Below are 26,560 nucleotides of genomic sequence, written 5' to 3'. Positions count from 1 at the left end.
TGTAAGATGGACAAGAATGGAAAGGGGCAGATCGCCCCAATAAGTGTCCGGTGACACTTATTGAAATGGGTCATGTGACAACGTATAAATGAAACCTGACACTGGCCAGGAAGTTGGATTTGGGCTGTAGCCAGGAATGGGAGGATATGGAAGGGAGGGAGGGCATGCGCCTCATTACATCAGACCCCTCCCAGTACAAGGCAAGGCTCCAGAGTCCAGAGATTTGGGACAATAAAGGGACACTGGTCAGTGTTTAAGATTGCTGGACAACCCCAAATACTTTTGCTTTCATTGTTTCACCATGTGCCCCTATATGACAAACAAGAAAACACAGACCAATCAAGAGGGTCCTCATTCGCAAATAAAAACATTGGTTATCTACTTTCAGCATGCAGTTGGTCTCCTTTTTTCTTTTTTTTGTCCAAAAATTATACAAAATAAGCACAAACCCCCAAAACATCCAACATGTATTCCCAGTCCCTTTCACAAAGCCCTAATAATCCAAGTGCTGACAAAGCAGCCATTGTGATTCTATCAATCCGGTACCACTCAACATACAAACCTTTTATAAAATGTGCATCTGTCTTCATTTATACTGCAAATATCTGTATTTCTATAATATGCTTTAAATGCAAGAAGGTCAACAAAGGATATACGGTATAAGAGGATTATAATGCAACTTGTCCAAAGTTTGTAGTCTAAACCCAGAGCCCATTTTGAAAGTTACCCAGACAGAATTACTTTCTTCCTTTGTTTTCTTCTTATCTTAATTTTGTCTTCATATACAATGTTTACCTCTTCATATTCAGAAGTCCATCATTCCAGTCAAAGAGATGTTTGTCTTACCAAACACAGCTCCTCTTCCCTTTAAGTTTAATATCAGGTTGTTGTTGTTTTTTTTGTCATTGTCAAGCAAATGTTACTGGATTCTAATGCATGCACCTCTGGATATTTTGTGTGTACGTGCATGTGTGTGTGTGTGTGTGTGTGTGTGTGTGTGTGTGTGTGTGTGTGTGTGTGTGTGTGTTTGATTGATTGAGTGATTAATTCATTAAGTTGCTATAGTACATATTTTTGTCTGCTATATATTTTTTGCTTAGGTGGTGTCTTTGTGTAGTTACAATGTGGTATAGTTTTGGATTATTATAATTTTTTTGTATATTCTATTGTATGTTAATGGACACAATGTACTTTTTTATTAAGGTTTTCTTATGCATCCATGGTTTGGCTTGCACTGCCCTTTATTCTCCAGTCTATGGTCACTGGGTCACTGTGAAGAGAGATAGTGGTAGAGAGAGAGAGAGAGAGAGAGAGAGAGAGAGAGAGAGAGAGAGAATGTTAAACTAACAATTCTATGCAGTGTTTTGACTGACTGACTGCATCTTTGTGACAGGCCTAAACATTCTCCCCTTCCTCCCCACACACACAGGAACAGTTTTGGCATGGGTTTTGACATATCATTTTGGAAATATTCAAAATTTCCCTTTACATACAAGATCGGTATCGGCCAATCGTGAGAAAAACAATCGGTGATCGGGATCGGTCTCAAAAAACCTGATCGGAGTACCTCTAATATGAAGACTACCATACAGAGACCATTATTAAAATAATTGAAATACATACACATCTCATAGGCCAATTAAATACATCTCGACTTAAAGGTGTAGTGAAATGGCATTTGGGCATTATATTTTGAAGTTTCAGCCTCAGACGGCAGGATCTAAGTTTCTGAACCAATCAGAGCATTGCATCCCTCCAGGCTATGGGAAGTAGGTCCACGCGTATGCAGAGTGGTTTGTTTACAAAGTGACAGAGAGACGGCAGAAAAGCCAGGGGATTTTTTTTAAATATACCGGTAATTTTTATCCCACGATTTTGCAACCCATTTTTAGTGTTAATTATCTAATGTAATCCTGGGCGCTACACTTCCTCTGCCAACCTGGGGGAGCAACGGACTGACCTCATGCTTCCTTCTATGCATGAGGAGTCCAAGCTGCTTCTTTTCACCTGAGAGGGGGAGTTTCCCCGGCCAGACGTAGCGTGTCACGGGGCAACCCGTGCCCTATAGACACTAGAACAGGGGTACCCAACTGGCGGGTCGCGGACCGCGGACCACCTCTTTGCGGACCACCCAAAAAAAAACAAAAAAATGTTTGTTTGTTTGTTTTTTTTGTTTTTTTAAGTTAATAATATAAATAACATCAGATGGTACATTTCTCATGTGAAATTGCTGCAAAGGCCCCCAAAATGTCCCCCAAGGGCCCCCAAAATTCTGGCGCGCGCGCAGTGTGGCCTGCCAGGGCGTATAACTCCCGGCCTGATTTGGAGTTCCACTCCGGGCCTGCACTCTGCACCCCATTATTGGTTGGGTGGAAGGGGATCTGATTTGTATAAGCTTGGCTTGACCATACTAAACGGGCATAGAGCCCCGCTCTCCGATGGACGCCGCGCATGGGACCGGACCTCGGTCTTATTAAAATAATTATTTGTGGACCTTCATCATTTCTAGTTGAGGACCCCTGCACTAGAAGAACTAGACACCACAATATAAAACTGATCATGACAAACACACACTGCACAGCTGCTTCCATTAATTGACGGTCATCAAGCTCCTTGGAGGTGTGGCTATGTGTAGCATCATATACCCTTATCTGTGTTGCCTAATTCTATTGTAATTGTTTTGTGATTTATTTGATGCCTTGAAATACATTCGGAGTCTGTTAAGGAAATGTGTAATTGTATAGTTAGTCTATCTCATGGGTTGTGTTTTACCTTGTTTGAGTAGATGGTCCAATTACTAATCATTGTGGGTGGGTCTCACCTGGTATATAAGGGAGGCTGGAAATGTTGAGGAGAGATTGCTCAGTTGGCTTGAGACAGCAAAGGGACAACACCAAGGGAGAGCTGCCAGGGTCTTCAGGGAAGGCATAGCTTGTTTTCAGTGTCTTTAGTTCTTGGTTTGTTGTTTTTGTCTTTGTTAGTTATCAAGTGTTTATTTCTTACTTTTGGTTTTTGAAAGTGTATTGTGGCCAGTATCATTCGTGCAGTATTTTGTTTTGCCTCAGACCCGGGCTGTGACAATCCGTTCATCAGTTTTGGAGGTAAATATAAATACAACAAAAGATGTACAGTCTTGGACTGCGTCTATTCTTGGATTCTTGACCGCTCGGCAACTCTTACATAGCGCGTGGAAGGAACACGTTATTCCGACCAGTTCCTTTCCCCTCCATCAGGCACCCCGGCTGGCCAGGCGGAGGTAGTTTAGAGACCAGGATTACTGCATGTAAACTCCAACATGCCAACCCCGCCTCGGGTATGGGCACTGATAGCCCCTCTCGGAACCCTCCGTAAAGCTTTTCTGAAATTTGGATGTCACTTTGCGTAGGGTCACTGTGCGTATCTATATTTTCGTATTGAAATGATAGAACGCGGACATAAATATCGTCGTTAATGTCGTGTCTGCGCCGTTTGAAGGCTTCTTTTTGTTTGAGTTATTCTGAATTTGTGAACTATAAGTACCTATACATACCGCTGCAAATTCTCTTGTGTCGCGGAAGCCGTTAAGTATTTTTGTTTGGTCGCTTTGATTCTTCTTGTTTATTTACCGTTTATTGTACCGCCTCCCGATGTGTGGTTGGCTTGTGCCGGCTACGTTCCTGCCTCTGATCTGCTCTGTCATAGCTATAGCGCCACTAGCTAGCCAGATAGGCGGTACAATGAGGTGTCAATAAACAAGGAAGGAAAAGAAGAATCAAAGCGACCAAATCGGTCAAACAAAGACTTAAAAATACTTAACGGCTTCCGCGCCACAGGAGATATTCGCAGCGGTATTTATAGGTACTTATAGTTCACAGATTCAGAAGCCCTCAAACGAAAATTAGCCGTCAAAGAGCGCAGAAGGACATATCCGAAGGTATTTACTTTATTTATGTGTGCGTACCCGGTGGCAGGGTGGAGGTGGAATAGGACCCCATGCTCTGGGTCTAAAAAATTTCAGAAACTTCAGTAGCATTGGGTTCTGCTTGTAGGGCTAGGGCACTGATGACACCTAGCTGTGAGGCGACAGCACTACAGACTGTGCCACCGTGCCCCTAGGCCTATAGGGGACATATTTTAGCGTGATGATTAAGTTGAAAACGAGTAATTCACTGTCTGGATGTCATCTTGAATTGGATTAAAAACAGAGGATTTCTGTAATCAGTAGCAGCTGTGTTTGGAGGACGTGCAGCGATGGGAATCAAATGGGTGAGCTTCATTTTATTGGCTTTTATTGATGTGTAGCTCTACACGTCATCACGCAGCACGTTTTCGTTTTAAGGAAGTAATTACATTTACATTTTTATGAACTTTTTATATAAAAACACTCAAAAATGCAATTTCTTTGCATCCATTGTTGGATATGCCCATATGATGACCACGGATAACATTTAATAATTTCTGTGAACTTTAACGACTTTACCCCCTGCGTCCAAATTTGTCAAAATAACAGATCTACAAGCTCACAATGCGCTGCGCCTCAACGGATTGTGAGCTTGGAGAGTTGTTATTTTCAAAAGATTTTTGAGCTCGTATTTTATTTTTGCAATAACTGAGATTAACTGGTGAATAAAATAATGTTTTACGTGCTTTAATGTGTATTTTGTATACCTGAGACAGAGACGAAGACAACGATGGCGACGATGCCTAGGATGATGGAAACGACACTGAGCAGACGAGCCAGTCGACCCAGCCTCCTGGCTCCATCCACATCCCCCGACTGCAGACTGTTTCTGGACTGGAGAGAGCACACACACAGACACACGCAAATAAACTAGGTTAGTTATGTTTTATACATTAGGCTGTTTCTTTCACCTACATTCATTTCATGCCCAGAGGAACTAAGTGCAATTTGCAAACCAATTTTGATCTAAATCCTGAATTATACTTTGTTGAGCTCTGTTATATGTAGCCTACTGTATGTTCAGTGAGATACAGCATCGTACCACAGAGTATAAATTGTCCAACAAAAGCCAGCGAAGTGACTGATATTGCAATACTATGTGGCATCATTAACTCAGGATGCTGTAGTCCAGAAGGAGAGGCTTTTATAATTGGAATTTCTTGGCATAACAAATATGATATTATGAAAATAACAATGTCCTTTACAACATTGGTTTACCATAATGACAGTTTATGGATGCACTATTAGCCAGGATATATATATATTTGTTAAAAAGTAGGGTTAAAAAATTGGGTGTCCTATCTCACAGTTGGCTCTCACTCAGACAGACGGACAGACAGAGGTTCACTGGTTGGAGTCTTCAGGCCCACGCATACCAAAGCTGCGGTGATAAGCGACTCACCACTCATCCCAACACATCTGTCTGTTTTTACTAACCGACATCACCTAAAAGGTGATAAGGTGATCACCTAAAAGTGGATTATGTATCCATCTTAAATCACCTCAATGTTTGAGACTGAGTGACTTTGGGAAAATTGGATTTACTGACCCGATCAAAGACTTTACTGCACAGACAACAAGGGCATCTTGTTATTCTAACTGCTGTTGCCTGTCATGTACAGTACTGTTAAAGAGTGTTGGTTATCTCTCTCTCCCTCACTTTCTTTCTAAAATAGAGTCTAATATGATTTCCTTTTATTTTATTTTGAAGTTTCGAGCACTGGCAACATGCTATATACGTGGTTCTTTGAGATATAGCCTACAGTAACGTCTCTGTTCCTATTCATGACCTTCATTAGCTCAGGGATGGTGTATGTACCTGATATTGTATCCAAAAAATGAAAAAATATCAGTGAAATTAATTAATGTTCTGTGGAGCTATGACATAAGATAAGATCTGATTTATTGATCCCGCAAGGGGAATTCAGTCACCAAAGACATTGCAGCAGTTAAAATACAGAACATAAAGCACTGTAGATACAGTCAGTCCCTTCTGTTTGACATCTAGCTCTGTGCCTTCTCCAGGTGTTTTGGTCTCCCTGTTCCATTTGCCTCCATGTTGGTGCCTGTTTGGTTATGTGTGACCAATCCAGTTCAACTTTCTCTTTATCAGCTGTACCTTTACTGGTTCTTGATTGGTGCGTTCCACAGGTTGCTGTTATTGATACGGTTTGGCCAGGTCCTGAGGAAGCGTCTTAGGCAGTGGTTACTGGTTGATGACATGTTGGTGGTCCTAGGTTTCTGATCCATACAGCAGTACAGATTTGACGGTGGAGTTGAAGAGGTTGAGCTTGGTATTGAGTGAGATGTTTTTGGTTTTCCAGTCTTATTTAATATGTTGAATGTTGTTCTCGCTTTCCCTATTCTTGACTTCTTGATTTGTCTGGTCCCTGATGTTTATAGGATTCGTACGTTTGTCTTTTTATCGTGTGTTGTTCATGTTCCAGTCAATACATAGGAGAACGGGGAAAGCAAGCAGCGCTGTTTCACCCCAGTGTGGACTATGAATGTTTCTTGTGCATATATATGCCTTGTGTGTCAGTGTGTGTAATATTGGGAATTGGGTCACCTGGTTTTCATCTTAAAAAAACTTTATTTTAGTAAGCTTGTACCATTTCATCCCAAGAACAAAGATTGTTAATTCACCCATAAATCAGCCGAGAATGTTCCCTCCATGAAACAGGCTCTCTGGTGGCGCGCTCACTGAGTGTTTGTCTTTGAAATATTTATCAGGTAGGTTCCATTAATCGACTGAAGCAGCTTTAAAAGGGAAATCAAACAAATCATTCACTTGTAGTTCCATGAAAAGATAAATAAATACAATATTACATAATTTCTACTGCAATATGCATTTTATATACACAGCAACAAAAAAACTAAGCAATCAACTGTGTGTGTGTGTGTGTGTGTGTGTGTGTGTGTGTGTATTCCATATAGTTTACAATTTTACTGTAAGTAGTATCATACACACACACACACACACACACTGTATAACCACACTGCTCAGAGTTCATTATCCCCCTTATATACCATGGCCATGTTCAAACAGTTGATCATGACAAAGCACTTCTGAAGAGAGAATCCTACTGGATATCCTATCAACCCTCAACACCCTTGCCCCTAACAGCCTTAACGCTGGTAGAGCTTAAAGTTTGCAAAACCTTTTTTTCTTCCAAACCCATTCCCCTCTACCTGTGTCCTCCAGTGTTTACTGCAACTGTAATTCTTGTTGACTCTGTACAAAATATGGGTTCTATTTATGATATTTACGATATTGAAATGTTTCTTCTTGCCACTTGAATTGTAATTAGTATGGTCTATAACAGACCCTCAGGTGCCCTACCAATTCGGCCTTCTCTCTTTCAGGAGTTTGACCAAAGAACTGTCCTGTTTCATTTAATTTATTTACCTTTCATAGTGTTTTGAGTGTTTTCTCTGTAAAACTAATAATTATATTCTGTCTCCCCAGATCTAGATGTTTTCTAATATTTATAAAATGTATTTAAATCTCTTAAATTAATATAAAAATTATATTACAAATATTTAACCAATGACTTAAAATGTATTTATTATTGCACATAGCTAAACAGTAAACACATCTTGTGCATTGAATGTTCACGTATTCTGGTTATATTTGGCATTATGCATGGTTACCTGCCTCAAAATGGCTTCCCAATCACTTGTTGCTCCCCTATAGACCAATTATTTGTTTTCCGGGGTCACGGGTGACTGTTTCATGTCATCAATTCCCAACAGATCTCCAAACCTGTTTTGGGGAGCGCTGGTTTCAGTCCATTCAATCTCCCGTGTGTTGGCTAGTGAGATGCACCCTAGGAGACATTTATACTTCAAAGCGCAACAGTACTGCACGCAGAGAACAGCTGATATACAAGCTCACATTGCATCGCAGATCCAACTGTTGAGAGCGTAGAGGTCTGCGCGACGGACAGATTCCCGGAAACGCTCTCCTCCGCGGCAGTCAGCCGCGGGGGTGGAGCTTCTTTTCCATCCACCAGCTGTCTAAAAAGTCGGAAATGACGTAAAACACAGCTTCTTCTGTCCGTGGCTGTCGGCTCAAGTGTGCCCATGCTGTATAAGTGTGCGTTTGTCCTCTGGCTGGTTATTCCCTCAAGACCTCCTAGGTCGAAACGTTGGATTCTTGTCAATAAATATACAGCATCATGGCTACGAGTGTGGGGCCTTTTTCTTATTTTTACACGTTCAAACAGTTAAAATATAATAATAATTATTATTACATATAAATAATATTAATAACAATAATACTAATGACAACAAAATGTTGTATTAACCTCTTAAGTACTAGGTAGTCTCATTCATATTTTGGATATGTTCTTTAAATATAAACTTATATATAAACTTATTATTAATATAAACTACATCTTCATCAACCATGGAATATGAATGTTACCTAGTAGCTGACTATAGTCACGTCCTTTATGCACAAATGCATATCACCATGTTTTATGTACAGCACATACAGTATATGTTGCTCTTCGGGTAACCATCTCAACATGAACTTTGACATTCATTCATTCTATGCCGCGTTGACATTGATAGACAGATGTGACATGTAAAAAGCCTATTGGATTGTGGAGATGAATGCAGCGATGTGAAAGGGTTGTATGTCAACCTAATGCTGTATACATATTGCTTTATGTCTCCGTCCGAGAAGGAGTCAGGATGATATGTACTGTATACTATGTGCATGCGTGTGGGGGGCATATGCCGCATGACGGATGGTGGTGAACCCTATACATCTAGTGAGTTGCTGCATGCTTTCCTGACTGAGATTCCCTGAAAGTTAAATCACACACGAATGGCAATCCTTTCCCATTAGCTTTGGTTTCTCCTTAAACTCCTCAGTGGTCCCCAGAGGAGCACACAGCTGCAGCAGACTAGAAAACAGATCAATGGCATGATGCAACAGATATCTAGTTAAAATGCATTGTTTCATAACATCAAACTGTCTGGATGGTTTTGGTTTTAAAGCTTTAATCTATAATGGTTAACATTATTTCAACCAATCTGTATGCTAAGGGTTCTAATCCCAGGTAAGACATGAAAGTTATGATTGCAGCTTAATACTTATACTTAATACTACATGGTACTGTGATAAAGTACTGTATTTAAACCCAGTACATGGTACTGTGATAAAGTACTGTATTTAAACCCAGTACATGGTACTGTGATAAAGTACTGTATTTAAACCCAGTAGGCTACATGGTACTTTGATAAAGTCCCTAGCAATCATTTACTTTGAGCATAAATAGATGAACAGTGCTCTAATGTGTGTTGTGTAATTTACAATTTTAGGACACATTATATTATAAAGTGCTTTTACTTTTAGACTCCCGCACTCTCTTCACTTATAATGAATCAAAATTAATAAAATCAAATTTTTAATTACAAGTGAAGAAGCCTTTGTCCCATGATAACCTGTCCATGGTCTTCTTTGACGCACCTGATCTACTCTGATTGTGCAAAATCTAATTTTGAATAATCCCCCACTACACTCCTCACATTCCTCAAGCATGGATTAGGGTAGAGTTTTGGACAAATATTTGATGACCGTGATCTCCATTGTATTTGTTTTTCCACTGATGCAATGGTTTAGAAAAGTGACACTTCAGAAAAACAATTATGTATAAGAATCATCTTCATCATCATATCATCAGGCCAGTCAACTGAGTTAAATCGTTTCTTTTCAAAACTGTTGTTTCAGGCATAAGCCTGATTTATACTTAAATTTAATTTAATACATACATAATTTAATGTATACATAAATCTAACAGTAAAAGTACAATTGTAAAGCACTAACCACCCAGGCTAAAACAGTAGCAGTGAAATAAATGCATGGGGCCCAGCAGTGTTTCATAGCTTAATTTATCACAACAGCAATTTCATGTTCTTATTGTATATGCTTCCTCATTAGTATTCAAATTAATAGGTTTATGAGCACAAGAAGAGGAATACAATCTGACTTTTTCCAGGAAAATGCAAAGATGATCAAATAAAATGATAGGTTGAATTTGTATTTCCATAGCTTATGCACAATATGCAGTATTATGTGCATGTCTGTAACATTTTTATTCAGAACATATAACCTGACATTGTATGTGTGTGTGTGTGTGAGCATGTTTGCCTACTTGTCTTTTCTCTTGCAATGCAGTTGTTGCCTCAGTAGCCTATAGGATAGGATTACACTCCTAGCACTGCAGTGATAAAGAATCATCCCTCGACCCCACCCTCTCACTCCCATGAGCCTCTCTGTCTCCAGGCTGTCTCCAGTGTGGTAGGACCCTACAATGCACTTGGGAAAACCTGTTTCTCCCACACAAACAAAACAAAAATGGGTTTCTTAATTAAAAACATGAAAATAATAGTCAGAATTATTATATACACCTTTATTGAAAGGATAATCCCTGTCAGATGCATCATCTCATTTTAGAGCTGGTCCTCAAACATAAACAATACATACAATACAGTTCACAAACAATACAACAATACATCCATACAGACAACATGATAAAAGCTCTCCCAAAGATAGCTGCTCCCACCCCACTGATTCACGAAAGTTGTTCCCCTTGAGGAGACGCATATGTGTATCGAAGTTTTATTGCTGACGGTCAAACAGTTCATGAGCTATGCTGTTTAAAGTTAGCATTTCAAAATATGTTTTGGCTTTTGTGATCTAAAGGTCAAAGGTTTGATTGAAGTATTTATTAACAGTTTGCAGAATTACAGTACATTTCAAGTACAACTCAATACAAAAACACCATAAGACACCATAAAAGCATTACACTTGTTTACAATAGGGCACACCGTTTTCAATTCATCAAAACATTTAGAGATGTACAAATATACACTTCTATATAGCCCAAAACAGGAAATCAGGCAAAAATGGAAAAAACATAGGGTGAGGGGTAAAAGGGGGTGGGTGGGATTCAGATTTTACGGGGGCCAGTTTTGAATTGCAGCCGTCCATTGAGAGCGGTTTTGAAGGAGTCAAGGGATTCTCATGTCTTAATGACTGTTGGTAGGGAATTCCACATTTTGGTGGCATAGGAGCAAAATTAATGGAATTTAGGTCAAAAGTCAGAACACGAAAGTTGTTCACCATGAGGAGACGCATATGTGTATTGCGGACGGTCCTCTACGATATAAGAAATGACTGCATGGTTAAGCCAGAACTGCAATAAGTGACTGAAGAACAAGGAGAAGAAAAACAAAACATACAAATAAAATAAGGGACCATATAGGCCCTTTTGGGCTTGGCCCCTTAAAATAAAATAATAATAACTGGAACAGGAGGTTGAGAACTCTGGGAATCACATCCAATCTGTTCAAATATAAACTTTTAAAAGTTAGCTTCAGAACAGCTTTCTTGTTGGACCCCAGACAGATCAGCTGATGGGCATCCTAATAAACTCAAGTCAACTCAACTGTGCTGTTGGTTTTCTGTGTGCTTTGTGCCTCGTGGGAGTGAAATGTACTGTTTAGGCTGCCAAGGAAAACACTCACAAACACACACACAGATAGACTGGAGTAGGCTTGGTGAAATCAACAGTCATATATTCAACACAAGCGTTGCACACACGCACGCACACACACACTCTGCAGGCCATGATTTGTGTGGAGCTGACCTTTTCTGACATTCCATATGTTGATCTGACCTCATCAAACCCTGTACACTTAAGACATGCTCCTTATATGGCCAGTACAGAATTCATTCCATATGTTGATCTGACCCCCCATGCCAAATGCGTGCACGATAAACGACCGTCGCTTGTCGCCCTCAGGCGTCTTACTGGTAATTAATAAATCATCAAATAATTTCAATTCTGAGCTTGTTACTTACTTACTTATCCCCATTACGCCGGCTGGCGCATAGGGCAGCAACAAAGTTCCTCCACTTATCGTATCTGTCTTTGGCCATCTTCTCTATGGACCCCCAGCTCTGATGTTCTTGCTGACGCTCCTTCTCGATCGTCCTACACCATGTCATTTTGGGCCTGCCTTTCTTTCTCTTTACTTGGTAAATGGTAAATGGTGCATTTATATAGCGCCTTTATCCAAGGCGCTTTACAGAGATTGTGCATTACATTCACCCATTCATACACCGATGGCAGCGGAAACCATGCAAGGCACCAACTAGCACATCGGGAGCAATTAGGGGTTCAGTGTCTTGCTCAAGGACACTTCGACAGTAACTCTGGGGGAGCCCGGGTTTGAACTGGCAACCTTACGGTTACCATCCAGGCACTCTACCCCTGAGCCACCGCCGCCCCTACTTCTGGGGTCCAGTGTAATGCGACTCTTGGTATTGCGTTGATGTCCATTCTGAGCACATGGCCAATCCAGGTCCACCTGCGTTTATTGATTATGCTGTGCATGTTGTCTTGTTGGGTGATGTTGAGGAGGTTATTGTTTGAGATGGTCTTGGGCCAGAATATGTGCAGGATCTTTCGCAGGCATGATGTGTGGAAGGTGGATAGTTTATGGATGTCATTTTCTGTTGTTTTCCAGCATTCTGCACCGTATAATAGTATTGAGAGTACGCAGCTTTGGTAAATCCGGAGTTTTGTCTTTGTGCTGTATTGTTTTGATTTCCAGATTTGCTTAAGTCTTATGATGGTTGTGTATGCTTTGTTGATCCGGTTTTGAATGTCCTTACTAGTCTCCCCCATCGTGGTGAATGATGCTTCCAAGGTTTTCAGAGAGTACAGTTGTGATGATGACAGTGATGATACTGTACTCTGAACACACATTTAATTAGAAGAAAAACAAATGACATTTTGTTGGAGGAAATGTGTGGGCTGTTTTCAAGCAGCTGTTCAATATGACATTTCAGAGACTAGGATGTCAAGGAGAAGCCGGTAGCTTCCATATGCTGACACTGTGCTGTCTATAACAAATACATTCTAGCTCATAGAACAAATACTGAAGCGGAATAGAGCCTCTATTATGAATGTACAGAAATGCCATTAAACTCCATTGTACTGCACAGTGCACACTATACATGAAAATTAATTTAATTTTATGTTTATTCGTACACTTTATGATGATTTGATTGTTCCATGATGAAATGCAACAACAAAACCCTGAGCGATTCTGGGAAGATGATGGTCAGAAGTTGGAGTGGTTATTTAATCATGAAGTATTTAAGACGGCACAGTTTGTTTCTAGAGAAGACAATCAAGTAGTCTGGTCCATGTCTGGTCTCCTGTTACAGGCCCAATGGTGTATTCTATTTCTATTTTATGTTGTATAATTGTAAGTCTATATGGGCTTTTCGATTATTCGAAAAAGATAATTATAATTATAATTAATAGTTGCAGCGCTAATTTACTTATGGAAGATTGTATGGGCTGTAAAAGACACTATAGTGTGTGGTAAATAGTCTGCCTTTCACTGTCTGTCTCAACAACAAGCTGCCCAACAGGTGTCCATTATTTCTGACATAAAGCTGTGAAGGAGAGCTCTCAGTTCTCTTAACCACTCTCTCTACAACTAAAGTGGTAACTCCCTTGTGAGTTGTGACAAAATAAATGGTGTGTGTGCTTGCGTGCATGAATGCGTGCCTGCGTGTGTGCGTGCGTGTGTTGACAGGTAAGAATGGACAGTACTATTGTAAAGAGTATACAAGACACTTTCATGGTAACCGGCTACATCTTCCCATTCAGAAGAAAATATCACCAGGCATAGCTTTCCCTGAAAATCAATAATGTCATTAATCAATCCAAGTGTACAGTACGTCCATCCCACTCATACATGCGTGTGCGCACCTACGCATGCACGCACACATACGCATATGCATGCTCACGCACGCACACACACACACACACACACACACACACACACACACACACCACATTATCAATAACACATCCCCCAAGCTATTCAGAGGTGAGATCTTCCTTTTCAACTGCTGTGATTTATAGCAATACATTAATAAAAGTACATCTTATCTTTGGTGCATGCATGGGGAATTAATATAAATGACAGCATGAGGGTATTTTTCTAAGGAGATGTGGTTTAACAGGGAAGTGTTGTTGAAAGGGCCTCCCATTGATTTAGGGTGCTGATGTGGCTTTTCTCTGTGATGTGATTCCAGATCAATATGAGCTTTGCCAGGGCACTCATTTTACCATACCCTCGCACTGCAGCAGTATAGTTAAATGGTAAATGGTGCATTTATATAGCGCCTTTATCCAAGGCGCTTTACATAGATTGTGCATTACATTCACCCATTCATACACCGATCGCGGCGGAAGCCATGCAAGGTACCAACCAGCACATCGGGAGCAATTTGGGGTTCAGTGTCTTGCCCAAGGACACTTCGACATGTAGACAGGAGGAGCCGGGATTCGAACCGCCGACCCATGGATCATTGGACGACCTGCTCTACCTCTTGAGCCACAGTCGCCCCACTGAACTGAGAACACGTGTGTGTGTGTGTGTGTGTGTGTGTGTGTGTGTGTGTGTGTGTGTGTGTGTGTGTGTGTGTGTGTGTGTGTGTGTGTGTGTGTGTGTGTGTGTGTGTGTGTGTGTGTGTGTGTGTGTGTGTGTGTGTGTGTGTGTGTGTGTGTGTGTGTGTGTGTGTGTGTGTGTGTGTGTGTGTGTGTGTGTGTGTGTGTGTGTGTGTGTGTGTGTGTGTGTGTGCGAGAGAATCCTAATAAAGCCATGATATCTGAGACATATTATTTGACATATTAATATGCTCTAAGGTGATTGATTAACAGGAAATTTGAATTCAATTTGAGTAATAAAAAGTAATTAAATTACAAGTGGCTGGATAAACATTTTAAAGGGAGTGTAAGTGGTTTTTGTTAAAGAACAACATTTCTATTATTCTGAATTTCTGATCATCCCTATAGTGTTTGTTCAGTAACAGTGGTCTCCACATCTCTCCATTTCTTTAATATACCCATCAAAGATAATTGATCAGCTTCCGTTTGATAGTGTTTCTAACTTGTTTATCTTGTGTCCTGCATGAGTTCTCTCTTATGATTGGATTAAACTGGTATCCCACTCATGGTATCCCACTCATGCAAACTTTAGATGTCAATCTTAGCCAATCAGACTGGATTATGAAAATTCTAACAAATCTGTCTTGATCGCATGTCTATAGAGATCATGTGTATATTTGATCAGTTTACTAAAGAGCTGGAGAGACTGGGAGATCAGTGTTACTGAACTCTGCATAGCATTGATTGCCATGGGATATAGAGCTACTTATTCACCCACTTTCTTTACGGAATTTCAATATAACCTTTTCAGTTCAGATAAGAGCATTACAAAGTACATACTTACGTACGCTTTACTTGCACAAGCAGAGGGCGCAAGTACTGCGATCGGCTGGGTATGTATGTATGTCGGTGTCTGTATGTATGTATGTCAGTGTACTCCACTGGCCAATAAGGGACCACTGTTCTTGGTGACGTAACTAAGGTACGTTTCAAGGTTCAAGGTCAATATAGGGTCTAAATGATTTAGAATAGCGGAGAACTCTAGGACTCGGAACAGCAGTCATACCCAGACAGACAGCAGAGAGCTCCAGGACTCAGAACAGCAGTCGTACCCAGACAGACAGCAGAGAGCTCCAGGACTCAGAACAGCAGTCGTACCCAGACAGACAGCAGAGAGCTCCAGGACTCAGAACAGCAGTCGTACCCAGACAGACAGCAGAGAGCTCCAGGACTCAGAACAGCAGTCGTACCCAGACAGACAGCAGAGAGCTCCAGGACTCAGAACAGCAGTCGTACCCAGACAGACAGCAGAGAGCTCCAGGACTCAGAACAGCAGTCGTACCCAGACAGACAGCAGAGAGCTCCAGGACTCAGAACAGCAGTCGTACCCAGACAGACAGCAGAGAGCTCCAGGACTCAGAACAGCAGTCGTACCCAGACAGACAGCAGAGCGCTCCAGGACTCAGAACAGCAGTCGTACGCAGACAGACAGCAGAGAGCTGTAGGACTCAGAGCAGCAGTTGTCCCTGTTATTCCCATCATCAGTATTTAAATGATAATGTTTATATTCATCCAATTCATTAAACCTTTGCTTCTTCATACTCATTCTGATGAAATTTAAAAGACTTTAAATGAGAGTGTATTACTCTACACTGTCTACAGTATAGCCTATAGAGTAAGATTCATCACAGTTTTGCTGAAGCTGCTTTCCACTGTGGCTTGATAATGTAATTGCTACCACACTTCTTAGTAGAAAATGTTGGATGTGTCTATATTCTTCAATCTGAACAGTGTTGCATGGGATTATATAGCCTGGCTAATAATCCAGACCGAATCAGCCGTTGGCAAAAAACAATTGCCTGCCGACAGTGATATTAGTCTGGTTTATTAGCCAGGCTAGGGATTATGAAGTTTCTGATAAGTAATTTACTGTACCTATTCATTCTGCATGCACACACGCACACGCACGCACACACAGCGGGACGAGAAAAAACATCTATCCAGCTGCAGACTTGCTTGCAGCTTGCCCATATTTCACAGGCAAATGTGCAGAGTGAGCAATAACAGTCTTGAAATTTTGGCCTTCCCATTACTGAGATAGGTCAGTCTGGGCAATAAAAGCCTATTAACCCAGTTTACACCACTCCACATAATTGACTTCACATCTTCGTTGCCAGCCACAAACCTTGACCATAACAGGGCCACAATGGAAACAAGCAATCAAGGCTTTTTGTCTCCACCAGCCGAAGGCTAGGGGATGTTTTGCACTCCGTCCGTCCGTTTGTGTGTCCGTCCGTCCGTCCGTCCGTCCGTCCGTCCGTCCGTGTGTCCGTGACCAGCTAATCTCGGCCACCGTTAACCCGGTCGATGCCAAATTTTGCACACACACTCCCTGGATGCCAACGATGAACCTCTGCCCCAAACTTTCCAGAACGGCCTGTTATAGCGCCACCAGGAGGCCGCTTTGAGGAGGCCGCTTTGTGCTAAACAAGTTTTTGCACAGTACACCTACAGATTTTGTCCAAACATCACGCAAATTGGTACACAGTCTCTCTAGAGCCATTCGACAAAACCAGTCTTTCAGATTTCCAGAACGGCCTGTTATAGCGCCACCAGGAGGCCGCTTTGTGCAAAACAAACAAAATGCTGCAAATCATGAACACATCGCGTGATTTCCGTGAAATTGTGCACCCACATTCCCACTAGGCCCAGGACAAAATGCCACATGAACAATTTCAACTCAGCCTCAAGGTGGCGCTATAACTGGCAGAAAAGTGTTTTTACCTCTAACTGCACGGATCTGTGGATAACTTTGTATGCCAACTCCCTAGAGGCCAAGGAAAAACCTTTGTCTGGAATTTTTCACATCTGCTCTTTATAGCGCCACCAGGAGGCCGACATATGTAAAACACATTTTCTATTATTACTCCTTCAGATTTTAACCAAATTTCACACAAATCGGTACACATGATCTCCATAGTCATGTGATCAACACAGGTTTGTTTGATTTCTCATATTCCATCCTGATTGACCACAATTGCCTAGCAAATGTAGCAAATGGCCACAACTCCTCAATGCAGCGTCCGATTCATTGCGATGAAACTGTGCACGCATATTCCCACTAGCCTGAGGAAGAATCCTGGTGGAGACCTGTGCCGATTGGCACTTTATCTAGTTTATGTTATCTTTTCAGCATGTTATCTTTTATTAATTGTACTTGCTGTACTGTTTGCAAACTGTTAATACATTATTCAATCAATTACAAAACAGTGCTAACTGTCATGGCTCTGAGGCCTCCTTATTGTCTCCACCAGCCGAAGGCATGGGGAGAGTATGTTTTGCACTCCGTCCGTCCGTCCGTGTGTCCGTCCGTCCGTGACCAGCTAATCTCAGCCACCGTTAACCCGGTCGATGCCAAATTTTGCACACACACTCCCTGGATGCCAACCATGAACCTCTGCCCCAAACTTTCCAGAACGGCCTGTTATAGCGCCACCAGGAGGCCGCTTTGTGCAAAACAAGTTTTTTCACAGTACACCTACAGATTTTGTCCAAACATCACGCAAATTAGTACACAGTCTCTCTAGAGCCATTCAACGAAACGGGTCTTTCAGATTTCTCAGACTCCATCCTGATTGGTTAAGATTGGCTTCCAAAGTTCACAGGAGTGCTCAGTTTCAAACAAAATGCTGCAAATCATGAACACATCGCGTGATTTCCGTGAAATTGTGCACGCACATTCCCACTAGGCCGAGGACGAAATGCCACATGAACAATTTCAACTCAGCCTCAAGGTGGCGCTATAACTGGCCCAAAAGTGTTTTTACCTCTAACTGCACGGATCTGTGGATAACCTGGTGGAGACCTGTGCCCAGAAGGGCACTTTTTCTAGTTCCTCTATCAGTCTGAAAGTTGGATTTTACTCTCCTTAGTGGCTATTGCTAAGTGGGACTTTAGCACATTCAACAACATTTTAGTTTGTTTTTTGGTGGATTAGGTATAAAGATTTCATTTTTTGCCATCACTGACATGGACACTCTGCTAGTAGATTCAAAAGGAATTGTTATGCACATCCATGTATGTTGCTGTTTCAGGACAACAAATCAGCATGTGTAAGAATAAAGTAAATCCTGCTGCTCCAAACTACACCCACCACTACTATGCGTCCTTCGAAAGCCCACACAGGTTGTGCAAGGACACGCTGTGATTGGCCAGTAGCCACTTTGAGTGGCAGTTGGGGCAAACGCTCTCGGCAGAACATTATTTACTATTCTCTGCCTATCTGGTTGCAACTCGAGTCGGCCAAGCAACATTCGACATGGCAACTTGCGAACTCAAGTTAGCTTGAGATGGTGGGCCTCCATCGCGGTCTTGTCATTAGAGTAATATATTTAGGTCTAGTCCACAGCAGTTGTTGGAGGCGAGAGGCACTTCCACGTTGGCCACATAATTGGGGCGTGGTTACAAGCACAGCCTGTGTAGGATTTAGAATGTCGCCACTACTACCCTTCTGTACCCACACTTTGTGGTCCAATCTGGAGTTGACCACCTGGTGCATGGTCAGAGTGAGCTTACAGTAAAATGGTAAATAAATGGTAAACGGTGCATTTAAATAGTGCTTTCATCCAAAGCGCTTTAGCATTTACATAGATTGAGCATTATATTCACCCATTCTCACACACACACACACACACATACACACCGGATGGCGGAGAAAACCATGCAAGGGAGCAATTAGGGTCCACGTGACTCCAAGTATCCATGTGACAACCATATCATTACAAGAGTCCAAACAAGTGATGCTAGTCTCCATTGATGTATCCCTCACCCACTCACTTCTATCAGATCTAACACAATTGGATTTGATTCTGTTCTGCTCTAATCCAGCAATAGGAAGTACTTCCTAGCCATTTGCTGTGTCTCACACTCCCATCTGCTCTTGTAGCCTGTGCACGGTTCTGATCTGATTGCTAAATGTGTTTCCCCCCTGCAGCAGAGGGATGTCGCTCAGTGACTTGTACCCAGCTAACTGCAGCAGAGGGATGTCGCTCAGTGACTTGTACCCAGCTAACTGCAGCAGAGGGATGTCGCTCAGTGACTTGTACCCAGCTAACTGCAGCAGAGGGATGTCGCTCAGTGACTTGTACCCAGCTAACTGCAGCAGAGGGATGTCGCTCAGTGACTTGTACCCAGCTAACTGCAGCAGAGGGATGTCGCTCAGTGACTTGTACCCAGCTAACTGCAGCAGAGGGATGTCGCTCAGTGACTTGTACCCAGCTAACTGCAGCAGAGGGATGTCGCTCAGTGACTTGTACCCAGCTAACTGCAGCAGAGGGATGTCGCTCAGTGACTTGTACCCAGCTAACTGCAGCAGGGGGATGTCGCTCAGTGACTTGTACCCAGCTAACTGCAGCAGGGGGATGTCGCTCAGTGACTTGTACCCAGCTAACTGCAGCAGAGGGATGTCGCTCAGTGACTTGTACCCAGCTAACTGCAGCAGGGGGATGTCGCTCAGTGACTTGTACCCAGCTAACTGCAGCAGGGGGATGTCGCTCAGTGACTTGTACCCAGCTAACTGCAGCAGAGGGATGTCGCTCAGTGACTTGTACCCAGCTAACTGCAGCAGGGGGATGTCGCTCAGTGACTTGCACCCAGCTAACTGCAGCAGGGGGATGTCGCTCAGTGACTTGCACCCAGCTAACTGCAGCAGAGGGATGTCGCTCAGTGACTTGTACCCAGCTAACTGCAGCAGAGGGATGTCGCTCAGTGACTTGTACCCAGCTAACTGCAGCAGAGGGATGTCGCTCAGTGACTTGTACCCAGCTAACTGCAGCAGGGGGATGTCGCGCAGTGACTTGTACCCAGCTAACTGCAGCAGGGGGATGTCGCTCAGTGACTTGTACCCAGCTAACTGCAGCAGGGGGATGTCGCTCAGTGACTTGTACCCAGCTAACTGCAGCAGGGGGATGTCGCTCAGTGACTTGTACCCAGCTAACTGCAGCAGGGGGATGTCGCTCAGTGACTTGTACCCAGCTAACTGCAGCAGGGGGATGTCGCTCAGTGACTTGTACCCAGCTAACTGCAGCAGGGGGATGTCGCGCAGTGACTTGTACCCAGCTAACTGCTGCAATGTGACCTCTGGAAAACACTAAATTGACTTCTCTTGCTCTCTATTGCATTAGTGGCCAGCTCTGGTTTCTCCCTTCTTCCCTCCCTCTCTCTCTCTCCCCCTCTCTCTCCCCTGCTCTCTCCCCTGTCGTAACACACACACAGACACACACACACACACACACACACACACACACACACACACACTCACACACACACACACACACACACACACACACACACACACACACACACACACACACACACACAGAGAGAGAGACAAACCATCATTGGTAAGAGTGTTTGTGTTCAAATGACCTGCCATGAGAATTTGCCATCAACTAAGTTTCTTCTGTATTACCTCATTGTGCCATCATTAATGGTCCAAATTAATTGCAAAGATGAACCAGTCCAGATAATTGAAAAAATGATTGAGGTAGTAATTGATTGTGAAACGAATTGTTAATTGCAACCCTTCCATTGTGTTAGAGCAGCGATAATGCCATGATCATGGAATCAGTCTGCGACCTGGAAAATAGTACAGAATAAAGATTTGGTTTGGTATGCCTCAGCAGGGGAATGAATCACAAAGTAATCTCATTTGCAAGGAAATGATGGGTATACGGTATATGTCCTGATGAAGAATAATATCGAAACGTTGACGAGCAATAAAACTTCAGAGGAGCTTTTCCCAGCAGCGTGCACTGCAGAGTGCAGACGCTATTCTTCTTTTCTATATTCCTGTTCGTCTTGCACCTCTGCCACCTTCTTCATTCCTTGTTTTCAACCTCCCCCTTCTGTGTTCCCTTCCTTGGCTTCCAGTTGATGCCATATCCAATTCAAAACACTGGTGATGACCCACCAGGCAATCAAGGGCATGGCACCCCCTTACCTTCAGGATATGATCCACCCCTACACCCCTTACCGCTCACTTATATCAGCTAACAGGACGTCTGCCCTTGCCTTCCCCTACGACACCCTGGCAACACTCCAAGCGTCCTAGACTCTTTTCCCTTCTGGCTCCCAAGCTATGGAATGACCTCCCCCCTCAGTCACGACTGCAGACTCACTGAAAACTCAAGTCTTCACACTCTCAGCCCATAGCACACCTCAGTTCTTCTATAATTTGTTTCCTATTTTCCATATAGATCTGAGTGTTACATCATCATCATAATACTATAATTCTAATAATGTCCGTCTGTGTGTGTGTGTGTGTGTGTGTGTGTGTGTGTGTGTGTCTGTCAGAAACACCGCCGTAACTCCTTACTGCCTGCACCAATCACTCCCACTTTTCACACAGGCATTGACCATATGAATATGGAGGGCGTAACGAAGCCCTTTTTTCGATTTGACACATTCATGATTATTAATTTATTTATTAGTCAATTACAAACGCACCCGGGCGCAGTACCCCCCATGGCCACAAGGGGGGGCAAATATCTCACAACGGGTAAGGGCTAGTGTTCATAATAATGTATGTTGGTAGTGCTGCCGCCTCACAGCTATAGAAGATCCCGGGTTCAAATCCCACCAGCGACGTTGTGGGCGCTGGGGGCTTGTTCTCTCCTCAGAGGAGCCCATCAGCGCCCAGACCCTCTACAGTTACTCTGAGGACCCCCTAGAGGCCCTGGACCCCTTGTTAACCTTGTTTTAGACCGGGGTTTTCAACAGGTGATCCGTGGACCACTGGTGGTCCGTGAAGGTTTTGCATGAGGTCCCTGACCATGCATTTAGTAATGTCGGATTTGTTGAGTCCCATCCAACACAACAGTGGTCCCCATGTTGAATCTAAGTCAGGGTGGTAGTCCCTTGTTCACAATCAGTCAGACAGATACATTAATAGCACTAAATTGTTATCTTTTGTTTGCAGACTTTGCAGTGCACTCTATTTTACATGTCAATGTACAGTACCACCATGTAATTTGCTAGTGTTTACTTACTCTTCCTCTGAACGTGCACTTTGTAAGTCACGCTGGACAAGAGTGTGCTAAATGCTTAAATTGTACATTTCCTGGATGTCTATAGCATCCAGACCATTCCTATCGAATCCCTTCTCACTTATGACCATTTGACATGTTTTACTTAATGATCTCAGACATCTGATGATCAAGCATGCTGAGGTATTATTACTGTGGTGTGACCACACTGGACAATTAATTTGAATGGTGATGGGAATATTTAACTGATTTAGTTTGAGCTGTCAATCTCCCTGGGCCTTAGAGTCTTCAGTATACCCATACGCGAGGCAGGGTTGGCGAAAGGGCCTTTCTGTGTGGAGTTTGCATGTTCTCCCCGTGTCCCCTAGTAGGTATACCCTCACAAAAAACATGCAGTAATCCTGGTCTATAAAACTACCTCCCCATGGCCAGCCGGGGCGCCTGATGGAGGGGAAAGGAACTGGTCAGAAAAACGTGTTCCTTCCACGTGCTACGTCCAACCGGGGAAACTCAGTCCGCTGCCCCCCCAGGTTGGCAGAGGAAGTGTAGCACCCAGGATTACATGGGTGAAAAAATCGTGGGATAAAATAAAAATCGGTCAGACTAACGGGAGGTCGGAAAAATGACATGTTAGCGTTTAAGAGGCTGATATTCCTGCTTCAACCCCATCCTCTAGCTATAGCTTTAGTCAGAGCCTCTTGAATGATACATGTTGGATAATATGGCTTCCTATACTGTATATGCTGTGATATAACTGAGAACCAGTAGGCTACCACCCTCTGTGTTAATGTATAACTGAGGAGACTATGGGTCAATTTTTCATCCCCAGAGTGACATTAACATTGAGGATTTTACTGGGGTTACCAGCACAGTCAATCCATGCACACACACACACACACACACACACACACACACACACACACACACACACACACACACACACACACACACACACACACACACACACACACACACACACACACACACACACACACACACACACACACACACATCTTTGTTTTATTGGCCGTCTGTCAGTCCAATAAGATTATATGACCAGAATGTGTTGATGGGCACTGATAGTTGTATAATTGACAGGTCTTAGTTGACCAAGACTTTTCCCATGCTTTCGGCTGGCACATCTCTTGTAAAGATAAAAAGCTGAGAACTGGTTCTCATTCTCTGTCTGTCTATCTGTCTATTGTCTATTATATATTCTTGCCACAGCATCGTGTTTTAGGAACCATTATGGAGGGAAGAATGCATAATTATGCTGTAAATGTAAAAGCTGTATATTGAATGCACCACATTGTCCATTTTAAAATGCTTAACAATAATGGTGATAAATGAGTTATGAGATGGTCTACTCACTGATCTTCATCCACAATAATGCCCAGTTCTATACGCTCAAACATTGTGCCCTGTATGTTCTCCCTAAAACAGTGCCCAGTTGTCCCCAAAGAAAACATACCAGTTCTCAGACCAGACCACAGAGCAGTTCTCTCAACTGCCCACTTCCCCTGTTGCCTATTGTGGTTTGGACCAGTTCCCATTGGGTTCTATTCAAACTTGGCATTGGTTTATTTAATTACAAACGCCTATATGTTGCTGTGGTAGTCTGTTCTGCACGGTCCATGCGGTCCTGTGGGCTCTGCACCAGTGAGCCTATTGGTCATTGTGAAGCAGGGACTGTCGTGCCAATGCACGGCATGGCACCAGAGAGGTTTGCAGGGTGCTTATGCTGCACTATTTTTCCTCAATGAGTTAGACCGGGAGAGAGAGCGTACATCATTTTGTTGGACATGGTTAAAGCTGCAATCTGTAACTTCCATGTCCTATACCAGGATTCGAACCTGGGTCTCCGTTGTGGGAGACCACACTAGCACTGCTCTTTCAAGAGGGACTTGGCCAGCGGAGTTGTTCCTACTGTATATGTGAGCTTGACGCAGTAGCTACTTGTCACTCATTGTCACTCAGTGTCCTATTGTCCTATAGGCCTATACCCAACAGGGTCTGCATTTCTCAATGGAAGATGGACAGGCTCCAACCACTGCAGATGTGCTATAGTTGTAGATCAGCATACATTGTACCCTGCTTCACCCACCGATGCAACCACGTAGTCGTAGAGTCTGTGGGGGCCATCTGAACTTATTCTATAACCATCGGTGGCCGATGGTTATAGAATAAGTTCAGATTGCAGCTTTAATAGAGCTAAAAAGAAAGCTTGTTGTTATAGGTTAATTAGGCCTAGGGGAAGAAAAAAGAAATGCAATGCCTACAGTAGGAGCGGATGTTGCCTATAGAACTATTGTTCATTGGTCTATTCGATAGGCTACTTGTAAACATGCATGTTGCTTTTCAACTCGGCAGTAAACTTCCAAATCAAACGGGTCAACTCAGCAGTTAACTTCCAAATAAAACGGGAACAGCAAAATGTTACACTTACCATAATAGAATAGACCAAAGCAACGATGCTGACGGGCCAGGCCGGGCAGAAGCAGGATAAGATGACCAGGATCAGATAGTCCTTGGGCTTTGGGGTCTCCTGCACCCCAGCGTTGCCGATAGAGGAGCGGCTCAGGCTGGCTCTGGAAGGGGACAGCGGGGCAGCGGCCAGGTGGCCGGCGGAACCTGACCTCAGAGGCACGCTGTGGCCGTTCTGGTCGCCGTCCTGGTCCTTGTCGCCGCTCACGTTGACGGTGAACGAGGAGGACATTTTCAATCCGTTGCCTCCGGGCTGCTCGGTGGTCACAGCTAGAAGTTTTTCCGTCTCGTGGGAGTCGGGAGGTTGCGCGCCTCCGCTCTCTCCTAGGTTGGATTTCTCAAACTCAGTGTCTGTGTTGATGGCCATTTTCAAGCTAAAATAGAACTGTTAAAAATCTCTTCCCTCGCGTTATAAATTATATAACACTCTAATTTCCCATAATTTAAATACCCTTATTCTTAAACACTAGCCTACAATAGATGTAGGCCACTCTTGATAAATAGGAGGCTAATTATTATATGATTGGTATATTTATCATTAATATAATATTAATGATAACTAAAATGTAGATTACCTGAAAGGTGACTAAACCTCAAGTGCAATGGAACAAAACAAAACAAAAATCAGAGAGTAAACAAAATCGGAATGCGTCTTCCACATGTGCTCATCGTTCCTGCTCTTGGATGAAGAATGGTTCCTTCAGCACAGATCCGCAGGGCTCAGATCAGATATCCTTCTCCATCCACACGCGCCAACAACAAGGAACAATTATTCACCTGACTATCCCGGTACCGCTCTGTACAATCCTCACTATAGCCTATAGTTTACGGTGTGTCGCTTTACTTTCCCCCGTTAACACTCCAAAGAACGACGTAATTAAGGTCTAAAGTCTCCATCAACCGCAGAAAGTGAATGTCCCCCTCCCCTGCAGTTCGTTCTGCAACGGGTATCGTATAGTGATAGCCTATACTTATAGGCTACTATACTCCTGCACGCTGCAGCAACAGAGACGACTGGGAGCAACTTGGAACGGGGCAGTGCGGCGCGCATCGCCCCCTCCCCATCACACACCCTCCTCCACCCCGCCCCCCTTCCTTCTCCTCACAACATCAGCACCAGGCAGGCAGGCAGCAGCTCATGCATGCAGCCAGTTGCTGGGGAGTGGGGAGTGTCCTGCTGGTTACAGTGCATCATTATATAACTGCAATGTCCATCCATCTGCCCCCATTGCTGTAAGGTGTGTTGCATCTCAGTGCCGCCCTATCCATGAAATAACACAGATCTATGCGTTGCTATACCAGAATGTAATTTTTTTTGCCGAGGGCTCAGAGTCATGACAGAGGGGAGAGGGCAGTTAGGTTTCTTTGGAGCAAAGTATAGGCATTGGCTTATTGTCAGAATGACATGCTATAAAGTAGCATATACAAATATACCCTTCTAGGCCTATATAAAAAAACAGGAAATAATTTAAGGAGGTAAAACGTATACAGTAAGGGGGAAAGGGTGGTGGAGGGGATTCAGATTTTACGGGGGCCAGTTTAGAATTGCAGCCGTCCGTAGGTGCCCTTTGAGAGTGGTTTTGAAGGAGTCAAGGGATTTG

At 43.2% G+C, this 26,560-nt stretch overlaps 1 protein-coding gene across 1 annotated transcript; it reads right to left on the bottom strand.

Annotated features, from left to right (window-relative positions):
• On the bottom strand, window positions 1–25,873 carry trarg1a (trafficking regulator of GLUT4 (SLC2A4) 1a). Its single transcript, XM_083774097.1, has 3 exons — window positions 24,922–25,873; window positions 4,648–4,774; window positions 1–1,270 (listed from the first exon to the last, which is right to left on the bottom strand). The coding sequence occupies exons 1-3, from the start codon at window positions 25,324–25,326 to the stop codon at window positions 1,260–1,262; spliced, it is 543 nt and encodes a 180-aa protein (XP_083630223.1). The 5' UTR covers window positions 25,327–25,873; the 3' UTR covers window positions 1–1,259.
• Window positions 25,874–26,560: the final 687 nt, after the last annotated feature.

This window comes from Protomyctophum parallelum (genome assembly GCF_964188405.1).
Source record: "Protomyctophum parallelum genome assembly, chromosome: 9".
NCBI classification, from domain to species: domain Eukaryota; kingdom Metazoa; phylum Chordata; class Actinopteri; order Myctophiformes; family Myctophidae; genus Protomyctophum; species Protomyctophum parallelum.
The sequence above is the reverse complement of the archived record's forward strand: the minus strand, read 5'-3'. Positions and strand labels throughout refer to the sequence as shown.

Excerpts from the sequence above, each read along its gene's own strand:
- trarg1a (XM_083774097.1), bottom strand. The coding sequence starts at position 25,326 with ATGGCCATCAACACAGACACTGAGTTTGAGAAATCCAACCTAGGAGAG. Across the intron at positions 4,775-24,921 it reads CTTTGGTCTATTCTATTATG|TCCAGAAACAGTCTGCAGTC; the intron begins GTAAGTGTAACA and ends TGCTCTCTCCAG.